Source organism: Eublepharis macularius, chromosome 6 (assembly GCF_028583425.1).
Source record: "Eublepharis macularius isolate TG4126 chromosome 6, MPM_Emac_v1.0, whole genome shotgun sequence".
In the NCBI taxonomy this organism is placed as follows: Eukaryota; Metazoa; Chordata; class Lepidosauria; order Squamata; family Eublepharidae; genus Eublepharis; species Eublepharis macularius.
This window is the reverse complement of record NC_072795.1, coordinates 105,288,931-105,299,714: the sequence shown is the minus strand read 5'-3', so window position 1 is coordinate 105,299,714 and position 10,784 is coordinate 105,288,931. Positions and strand designations below refer to the sequence as shown.

At 46.3% G+C, this 10,784-nt stretch overlaps 1 protein-coding gene across 1 annotated transcript in view; it reads left to right on the top strand.

The window, feature by feature from the left end:
• The first annotated feature begins 4,463 nt into the window (after nucleotides 1-4,463).
• PTEN (phosphatase and tensin homolog) overlaps nucleotides 4,464-10,784 on the top strand; it is a 66,895-nt gene continuing 60,574 nt past the window's right edge. Inside the window, exon 1 of the mRNA XM_054982959.1 lies at nucleotides 4,464-5,214. Within this exon, the coding sequence (XP_054838934.1) occupies nucleotides 5,136-5,214 (79 nt within the window). The 5' untranslated portion in view covers nucleotides 4,464-5,135. The remainder of the gene's footprint in view (nucleotides 5,215-10,784) is intronic.

Below are 10,784 nucleotides of genomic sequence, written 5' to 3'. Positions count from 1 at the left end.
AGTTTTCAAGACAGAAAACATTAAGAGGAGGACTGCCATTGCCTTCTTTGGTGGTCTTTCTTCCAGAGATGACCCTGTTTAGCAGCCAAGATCTGACAAATTGAGGCTAGCCTGGGCCATCAAGGCCAAGGCACAAGCATCTGTCCTAACATTTTCTGAAATCCCATTTCCTCCTATTGCAATCATCATATGTGATCAGTAGAAAGGCATCTTCGCCTCCCAGAAAAATAAATTTGCTTAACACAACTGGATAGCACTTTTTCAAGAATGATGGGTCTGCACTGATAACATATCACACCTGCCTTGTCTGCATTATAATATATACAGGCAGAACTGGTGTGCAGAAAACTACTGCCCAGAACAGGAACTTTCCTCACTTCAACAAGTCACATTTTGGAAATTGTTTGTGGACAGAAATCTTCAAGTGGGATCCAGCTGCTGTTGCTTATGGCAGAACCTTCTGTGCTGTTGTTTTTCTCCTGCTGCCCCATCCGCAAATCCTTATCTTCTTCCCAGTTAACAAAGTGAGGCTGTTCTTCTCCCCCACTCTTTGTACAGCACCAGGCTTTCACTAGATGAGTCCCTAGAGTCTCCTAAATAGAAAATGACCTAGAAATGCAAAGTATTTTTTAATTAAAAGCAGGTATAAATGAGTTCAGTGAATATACAATTGTAGTGTTCTCACAAGAAACTTTTGGAGGTGGAGAGGATGTAGGAAAACAATGGAACTAAACTGCATCAATACATCCCCAGGGAGAGCCAACTGCCTTACAAGAACCAAGTACATGTGGACGCAAAAACTGCTTCTAAAATGTGCAGTGATGAAGACTCTGCCCCCCTTCTTCTGTAGCACTTTCATACAATCTCCGTACACTCACAGGAACAGTGAGGAAAACCTTTGAGTTATAGATCTTCTGTTCTCTTTCAACCTATTATTGTTTGTACCATACGGCTTATGTCCTGCTTTTGTGCAGTGCTCAAGAGCCTGAGTTAATGGTTTCCTTCCCCAAGTATCTCCAGAATTCTTCCTGGTTAAGTCCAACAAAGCTGGCCTGACAGCAATTTCATACTGCCTATGGTGTTGTCCTGGCAGTATGAACTGGCTTGGGATGTAACAGTGAAATCCTAAGCAGAGTTACTCCAGTCTAAGCCTGTTGATTTCAGTTGGCTTAGATTGGAGTAACTCTGTTTAGGATTTCATTGTAAATGCAGCAATGTAGACCAGTGTTCTGCTCCTTTCTCATCATTAGAGCGTACCAGCACCCCACCAACCAGCCTCGTGGCATAGAATGGAATGTAGCAAAGATACAACGGGCCAAGGAGGGCTGGGATCAAGCTTTTGTTATCCATTCTGGAACTGGGTCTGTAAAAGTGGATTAATTTTATTTATTTACTTCATTTATACCCCGCCTTTCTCCCCAGTGGGGACTCTTAAGTGGCTTACCTTGTTCCCCTCTCCTCCATTTTATCCTTGCAACAACCCTGTGAGGTAGGTTTGGCTGAGTGTGTGTGACTGGCCTAGTGAGCTTCCATGGCTGAGTGGGGATTCCAATCTGGGTCTCCTAGATCCTAGTCTGACACATTAACCACTACAAGACACCGACTCTTAAATGACAACTGGCCTATTCTACATGTTTTTACAGGAAGTCACTGTGCCAATGTAGATATGGACAGCTGTACTGGAGCAATGCATATTAAAAGTACAGGCTTGTTAGTCCTAAGTGGAAGCAATCCAGAACAGGTTCAGTGCAGGGAACTGTAAATAACAACTGTGCTTATATACTGCTCTTCTAGACAGATTAGCACCCCACTCACAGCAGTGAACAAGCAATATCCCTATATACCATAGTAAATTTTAAATCTTTTCTGTAGATAAAGTCATTACTCTTCAAAAGGAAAAACTGGGATAGTAATGTAAAGCCCCACTAACAGTGCAATCCTAAGAAGAGTTACTCCTGTCTAAGCCTATTGACTTCAGTGGGCATAGACTGGAGTAATGCTGTTTAGGATTGCACTGTACATTCTACAGCGTTTACTCAAAGGCTAAAAATGAACATGATTTGGAGCTTTTCTGTTGTGACCCTTTTGGCAGCACTTGCATCAAAATAGTTTTTTAAATGCAGAGGAGTTTTAAAACTTTCGAGATTGGGAACTTGCTGGAAGAAAAAGAACTTGAAGAGTCCATGAAAACAGTATGCATGCACCTGTTTACAATACAATAATCGACTCAAGGAACTGTGATATAAAGGGTTATAAAGGGGGGAAATTCTCCCGAAGGAAGGTAATTGCCTCACCACGAGGCCCCCAGAACATCAAGGTATGAACCGACCAGTGACTTCTTTCCATCTGTGCTCACAAAAGTAGATGGGAAAGTCCCCCAAACAATATATTTACAACTGGCACACAGCATGGTAAAAAAGCACAAGAGGAAGCCATCAGTTTTTTCCCCTTTCTGGTCATTTGGGAACCCTGTGATGTGGCAAAAGAGATGACCTATAACCCAGGCTTAAATGTGTAAAACTCTTTTTGGAAGCCTCGTGGTATAAAAGTCGTTTTGTACAATCAGCGGGGTCCTTGCGGGGTTTGCCAGGGTGGCGGCGGCGGCAGCGCACAAGTCCAGGAGGCCAGCTTTGCGCCTGAGCGAGGGCAGGGTGGGGCTCCCTGGGCTAGTGGCCCAGAGAATTTGGAGGGCAGAGGCTTGGCGCGCGTGCCCGTCCCGACCCCCGTTTCCTCTTCCCAGGCAATAGGTGGCGCGGCAGGCCTGGCGGCCGCAGAAACATCCGTTCCTTGCGCGCGTCTTACTGCTCGGCAGGCGCAGCGAAGCGGCGGCAGCGGCGGGCGCTGCTTATGGCTGGCCGCCTTGGCCACCGTGTCTTTCCTCCGCTTCTCCTGGAGATGGCTGGCACGCCTCCCCTGTTGGAAGCCAGCTCTTTCGCCGGCGCCAGTGGCTAGCCTGGAGGACTTTGCTGTCTGTCAGGTCGGGCGCAGCCACTAGCCAGTGACCTCCCGGCCAGGTGTACAGAGCCACCCAAGGCAGCCCTTCCTGGCCACCCTCGCAGGTGCCTCCGGCCCGGAAAACGCCTTTCTTGATCCAGTTCGAAGCCCGCTGGGGGGGTGGGGGGGATGTGTGGAGCAGAGTTTCCATATAGTGCAGCAGCGCTGCAGGGATCCAACGCCCGAGGCTTTGCTCCCAATAAAAAGGACGCGCCGCAAGCACCCAGCAACCCCGGACACAATATCCTCGGTCTCCAAATTAAAATGAGGGTTGCCAACTTTCTTTGGAAGCCGGGGCTCGCTGTTGTGCATTTTCTAGCAGCGTGAATTTCGGTCATGGCCAGACGTCAACTATTATCGCCGGACCGCTTTAGAAAAGCCTGGCGGGCTGATTTCTGGAAACCCAGAGGCTGTGAAAGGTGCTAGAGCAGGCCCTTTCCCCCCTTTCGGATCAGTTAGCAACCGAGTTTTGCAACGGCGGCTGCTGCTGCTGCATTCCGCCGAGCGCCTCTGTTGAGATTGCAATGACCAAGGTGCGTGCCTCGAGGCGTTCAGGGTACAAAACCCGGCAACCGACTCTGGAAGGGGGGAGCGGGAAGTCTCCCCCCCCCGCCAACAAGGGCGAATCACGTGATTCCATAGGGAATTAGCCCGTCATCGTACAGAGGTTCTCGCCCGTTGTATCCTTCCGCCGCTCAGCGTGTGTGCGTGCGCGCTCGCACCCGACTCTTCTTCCCCGCTGTCTTCTCGGCGAAAAGAACCAGCCGCTTCTAGTCGGGAAGGTTTTAAAAACAAAGGGGCTGCAGGCTACTCCCGTAGGGAGACTGCTGGGAGATGTCTGAGGAAGCGGTGATGTGGCGAGGGGAGACTAATTTTTTCGTCAGAGGCGGCGGAGGGAGCCGGAGAAGAGCGGAGTCGTAGGACGGTTCTCTCACCCCCCCCCCTCCCCTCCTTGTCGCTGCCGTTCCCTCTCTTCTCTTCCCCCTCCCTGCTTCCCTTCTTTCGCTCTCTCGGAAGCTGCAGCCATGATGGCAGTTTGAAGCTGAGGCGCTGGGTGCCCGAGGGGTTTGGAGCCACAGCCCAGCAGGCACCGGACGGGCGGACGGACTAGCTCGCCGAGGGCGGAGGAAGAGGAGCGAGGCGGTATAGCGAAGCGAAGCTGAGGGCGCGCGCGGGTAACAGAGCGCGCGGGCGCGCCGGACTGATTCGAGGCGACTAACGACCGGGAGAGCGAAAAATGACGCGGGGCAGCCTCCAGCCCCGCGCGCCCCTCAGGACCTGAGCTCGCCCGCTCTCTCGCTGCCCCCTCCGAAGAAAGATTCACCGCGCGCGCGCAGTTTTTTTTTCCGCTTCAGGCCCAGCTTCCCCCCCCCTTCGCCGCCTCTGGCGAGGGGGAGCCGAGGAGCCAGCAGCCCGGCCAAACTTTCGAAGGCGGCCGTCTTCGCTGAACCTTAAAACCCGCCCGCCCAGCCGCCCCCCCTTCGCGCGGGGAGCGGGGCGGGGGGGGGCGCGAGGAAAGGAGAACGGCGGAGGAGGAGGGAGGAGAACAGCCCCTCTCGCCTCCTCCTGCCGAGCCGCTGTCACCGTTTCTGCTGGGGCGCCGCCGCCTGAGAGGGAAGAAGAGGGAGAGCGCCTCAAAGGCGGCGGCGGTGGCGGTTCCTCTTTCTCCTCGCCCAGCAGCAGCAGCAGCAGCAGCCCTGCCGCCGCCCCCGGAGAGACTCGGCCCCGCTTTCTGCCCATTCGCCGCGCTCCGGGTACCGCCGGCAGCAGGAGGGATCGAGAGGAGCCGCGCCACTATCGGGAGCTGCTGCAGCAAGAGGAGCTTCCTTCCCCCGCCGCCTGGCCAGGCCCCTTCTGCCTCTGCTGGGCCTTCGCCTGAGTGGCCGCCACCGCAGCAATCGGCCGTGGCAGCGGCGGCGGCGGCGGCAGCAGCAGGCCCTGTCGGCGGTGCCATCCTTTCGGCGCCTGGAGAAGGGGCAGCGGCGCTGCTTTCCCGCCGCCGCCTGGCTGCTCAGCCTCAGCATCGGCGGGGAGAGGGAACAGCCTCCTCCGCCAAGACTCGAGCCATCTGCGCCCTGCAGCCGCCAGCACCGCCGCCGTGCCTGTCCGCGCTGTTCCTGAGCGGGTCCCGGCTCCCAGACATGACCGCCATCATCAAAGAGATGGTCAGCAGGAACAAAAGGCGATACCAGGAGGATGGCTTCGATTTAGACCTGACCTGTATCCTAGATCTTGCGCAGGCCTTGCTTGGAGGGTGTGTGTGTGTGTGTGTGTGTGTGGTAGCGGTCGTGGATCCAGAGGAGTTAGCCGTGTTAGGTCGTGGACCTCCTTTCCCCCCCTAAAGCGAGGAGGTAACCCCTTGGGCATCTTTCCCCCCCTCTCCACGTATTTCCCGTTCTCCGGAGACCTGTGTCTATTTCCTCTGATTCTTTTCCTTCTTCCTCCCCCAGTATTCCGTGCACATTCTTCTAGAAAAATTGGTGTGGTTCTTCCCAGGTTTGCAGCATTAAGAATCTGGCAAGCTCAGGCCTAGGCCTGGCACTAAAAGGCAGGGATGAAATTGAAGTGGAAATCACTAGTGCATGTACAGCTGTTGCATCAGAATCCTGCAACGATTACCCTGTGTGTTTCAGTGCCTTCTGTATAATATAATTTGGTGTAATAATATTTTGTGGTGGGGGTGTATATGAAGACTATTAGCTGTACTGACAAGAGCTGGGACCTCTGCATAGGCCATAACACCTTTGTCTTCTGGAAAATGCTTCTTGTGATAGAGAAAATACCCACAGTAGATCAATTACATAGTGTTCCCAGATACAGATAGAGGATTGACCTCAGGTATTATCTGCTTGATAGGTTTTTGTGTATTGAACTATCCAGTAAAAATAGTGTCTTGGTATGTGAGTCTAAATGTTGATGATATAGTTTAATTTGTGTCTTATGTCCAGTAAATGATGATTGCAAAGATTAACACTAGCATTCATTTGAAATTTAACTATTGTGTGATTTGCTTTGATTCATATCTCACGTAGGGTGATATCTTTCTGAAACTACCAGCTAAGCCTTCTGTTAAATATTTTTTTAAGCCTGTGCTTGAGTTCAGTAACTTTTTGGTATTAAATGAGCAGTCTGGTTTGAACATTAAGTTCATGAAGTCAAAATAACCTGATCTTTAGTGGTCAGTTCTAGTGCTTGAGTTTGACAATAATACATTTTAGTGAGTAAAGAATTGATTTTAGTTCTCAATTGTATAGATCCCTTGGGGGGTGTGGCCAATGTACACATGAACACATGGTAGGTTCTTTGTGTCAGCTGATGGTAGCATTGTTTTAGCTATAGAGAGCATAGACAAATACAGGATTGTAATAAACCATTTGATTAGGACTATGATATAAGTCAAAGTAAAGAGAACTAAAGTTAGATTTTAATTTGTGGTGTAGTTGTGCTGCTACAGAGGTCATAACGTTTAGCTGAGTTAAAGCATAGGTGGTTCTGTTGCAGCTTCAGCTGCACTAGGTTTTGTACAACAGTGATCCTTTTAAAATTTAGAAATTTAATTAAACTAAATGAAAGTGAGAACACTTTTTCAGTTTATCAGCACTTTGTTGGTTTTCATCTCTTTTGGAGAATTAGGGTACTCTTACTGAAAATATGCTAGCTATTTGGGGGGGGGGGGCGTAATGGGAGTACCCTGATCATTTTCTTTAAAAAAAAAAAACCCAACAATTTTCAATTTTATATCAGATTTGCACAATATTCAGTATGATGAATTTACATTGTGAAGTGTAATAGAATTCAGCTATTTTGCTGAAAATATTCTCTTGACATATTTGTGGTATAAAATAGTAACTTTGTTGTCCTTACCTATATAGTTTTATTTCTGTTTTATATACAGCTCAGCTATTTCCAGCATTTAAATAGCTATGTATAGTTAATTGAAAAAATAATCTTATTGAAGTCTAAACCACTGTATTAAACAATCTCACGGTCACTTCATAATAGATGAAATCTCGTAACGTATCAGGTGGTTAATTGTATTTGAATCTCTTACACTGGCGCAAGTATCTAAATATTTAAGTAGCAGTCCAGTGGATTTAGTATTTTGGATTAAATTACGTGCAGATATTCCTTAATAAATGGGAAAACAGAAATATAGTCCAAGAAATCCAGAACAATTTGTTACCTGAGGAGTATTGGTGTATTATAATGCACTTCTGTGTCCTTTTATCACTTCCTCTGAAATAAGCCTGCAAATGCATTACTTTTTCAATTTCAACTGAACTTCCTGAGGCTATGCAGTGAATATATGCTGTGTCATGTGGCTTTAGAAAGGTGTTAATGTATGATTGTGCTTGCTTTTATTCAGGCAAAAGTTAGTCAAAACTAACTGCAATCCTATGCACTCTTACTAGAGAATAAATCTTGTTAAATGTAGTGGTACTTGCTTTTAAATATGCATACTTGTGATTGCAGTGTAAGCTTCGTTGTTGTCGGTGACATTTAGTTGTAACTAACATTTGGACATTACTGGTTTATGGAAGCTTATTGAGCTTATGTCACAATAAATCCATGAGTCTTTAAGGTTTCAGCAGATGCTTTGGTTTGGACATTTTGTATTTCCATTTTTTAGTTTATTTAAAACTAGGAAGTTCCAATTCCACAGCAAGTTCTCTTGAGTTATTATATATGCTGTTATTATGTGTTGTTGCTTTGAAGGGGGGTATTAACTACTGAAATACTTGTTTAGCTACTTGAGTTGTGCAGTATTGCCTTAACTAAGGAGAAAGTTATAAGCAAGGTGCCCTGAATGTTACTTTTTCATAATCACTAGCTTGTGTTGGAAAGAGTATACCAACCATATCGTGCGACTGGCATTGCAAATGTGTGTTTGTTCTGCATAAAAGTACTGAGAAGGGATTTTCTTGTGCTTATGTTAAAGGATTTTTTTTAAGGTTTCAGTTATGCTGCTTTAATAATTCAAATGTAGTTGAAATAAGAGGTTTTGGATTTGGTGTGTGTTTGTGAGAACAAAACCTCCTCCCTGTTTTTAACGGCAGAAGAAATTTGGTGTAACTTGTTTAATTTTTGTGTTTTCTTCGAAGCATTTTGGGGTAGTATATCCTTCAGAGAAGTTACTTAACTTTGAAACATAGAAGTCATAGTATGTGCAGATTTGTAAAATTATACGAACTAAACATGAAGTTAAAAATTAACAAACATTCCTTGTGTACACAGTAAATCACGGCTTTTGGTCCTATAGTGATCAGTAATTGATGCTGTACAAGCAATAGCCAGATATTCTGTATTTTAGCCACAAGTGGACTTTTGAAGTGGTGAGTAACCTGTTAATTAATTTGAGTGTAAAACAGAACTGAGAGAAAGTTTTAATATAATTAGGTTTTTGTGAATGAGTAACTTAGGACAATATGAAGCTGCCTTATACAGAGTGAGATCATTGGTGCACATGGGCCTGTGTTGCCTATTCTGATTGACAGTGGCTCTCCTAGACCTTGGGCAGAAACTTCCCGGTTATATACCTGAAATAATTTTTAAAGGGAGATGCAAAGGACCGAGCCTGGAACCTTATGTGTGCAAAGCATGTTTTCCCCCAGCTGCTTGTAATCTTATCTTCATAAGCTTATTTTTCATTTTGTTTCTGTATACAAGGGATAGTTATGGTCAATACTGTTGCTTAAAAATAGGTAGGGTTAATTACAGCACTTTAAGGCAAGGATTATATACATTCAAACTCATTTAAATTCTGAAGAACTTCACTGCAGTTGTGCACATAGGGCTGGATTTTAATGAAAACGGGGTAATTCTCTCCGCCTTTGGTAGCCCTTCAATTATCCCCTCATATTATTCTTGTGGCAGTCTCCTGCCCTCTAGGAGCAGCATTTTGGGCTTCTGACAGGAGTCGAGGGGGTGGGGGAGTTGAACTTCCATGCATGGAACTTAGATTGGATCAACACCTCCAAGTTAGACTACTGTAACTCGCTCTATGCAGTGCTCGATCCGGAGACTTCAGCGGGTCCAGAATGCCGCTGCTCGTGTCCTGACTGGAGCTTCGTGTAGGACACACATTATGCCTATCTTGCAGCAGCTTCACTGGCTCCCAGTAGAATTCCGGATCCGGTTCAAGGTGTTGGTTTTGACCTATAAAGCCCTAAATGGACTGGGACAAGCATACTATGGGACCGTCTCTCCCTGTATGTGCCCCAGAGAGCACTTCCTTCAACTGGAAAACATCTACTGGTGGTCCCTGGCCCTAGGGAGGCTCGGCTGGCCTCCACCAGGGCCAAGGCCTTTTCAGTCCTGGCCCCAACCTGGTAGAACTCTCTGTCTGAGGACAGTTGGGCCCACCAGGCTCTTGTATCATTTAGGCGGGCCTGAAAGACGGAGATGTTCCGCCAGGCATATGGTGGAGGCTAATTTTAGTCCATCATTGCTGAGCCTTCCACCAGTCTCCCTCTAGAAGGGGTATGGAGAGTCCGCTCACACTGGCTGCCCCGAAAGGGGTACAGTATTTTATTTGTTGCTGTTTTTATGATTGATTTTAAGTTGTATTTTAATCAATGTTGTACCTCACCCTGAGTCCGCTTATGGGGAGGGTGGGTTAAAAATAAATAACACATAGAAAAACTAGATCTTTTTTGCTTAAGTCTCTAAATATCCTCATACTATATAATAGAAGTGATACATAGAGTAAAAGTACCAATATATTTAATGCCTGTAAATACCAGTAATTTAAATATTGCATATTGGTAGCTGATGGCCCTTTAGACAGTGATTTTTGCCTATTGCCTAGGTTGCCAAGTTATCCATAAAAAATTAGTTTCCAGTCATCCAAATTATATGCAGAAAGCATGTGTATGCTCATGCTAGTAGTAGGTTATGTTTATCTAATTAAGTTTCAAAGATAGCTAATTTGTTTGCTACTGTGGGTCACAAATCACTGCTTATCTGCAGCAAGAAGAGCTTCATGTTTGTCCAGCTATGTGATAAACTGTACCAGGATTAACATTATCAGCGATATCATACCAAAGACAAAGAAGAAAAAATCTTAAATAGTAACCTGATTTAACCTGTAATTCAGGGGATGTGATGCAGGCATCCTGAACTGAAGTTGTAATCTAGGCTTCTTTTTATCTGTAGAAGTTCTGTGGCTTTTAAATCTTTGATAGAGTTGGAGCTCCCTATCACATAGGCAGTCCCTGGGTGATCAGATTGTCCTCTCTTTCCTTGCTTGATATCCATATTTTGTGCGCGCACCCCCCCACCCCCCCCACCCCCACCCCACACACACACACACCCCGAAGCGGCTGTGACCATATCATGTTCACAGGTGCGTCTGTATTTGAATCTGGTTGCATTTCAAAGACCAACAAGATTTTCAAGGTATAAGCTTTGAGAGCCAAGCTCTGTTTGTCAGAACTTGAATTTCAAAGGCTTATATCCTGGAAATCTTGTTGGTCTTTTGAGTGGTTACAGCATTCAGATATTCCTGTTATTCTGCATACTGACAGTGTTACCCACCTGAACTAAGTACATCTCTAGCATCTGCCCCTCTTTAGGGTGTCTGAGGCCTTCCAGAAGGCTCTGTTCTGCAGACTTTGTGTTCCATGTTAGAACTTTTTTGGAAAGTTCAGCATGGAAGAGAGCCTTGGTTTTTTTTTCTTGCTTGGTGTTTTAGCTACTGTGCACCTTGTGAATGGTGCATGAGTGATAGGTAAGAGTCAGCATGCTGCATCATATTGGACAGTTGAAATAGCAGCATGGCTGTGCAATGA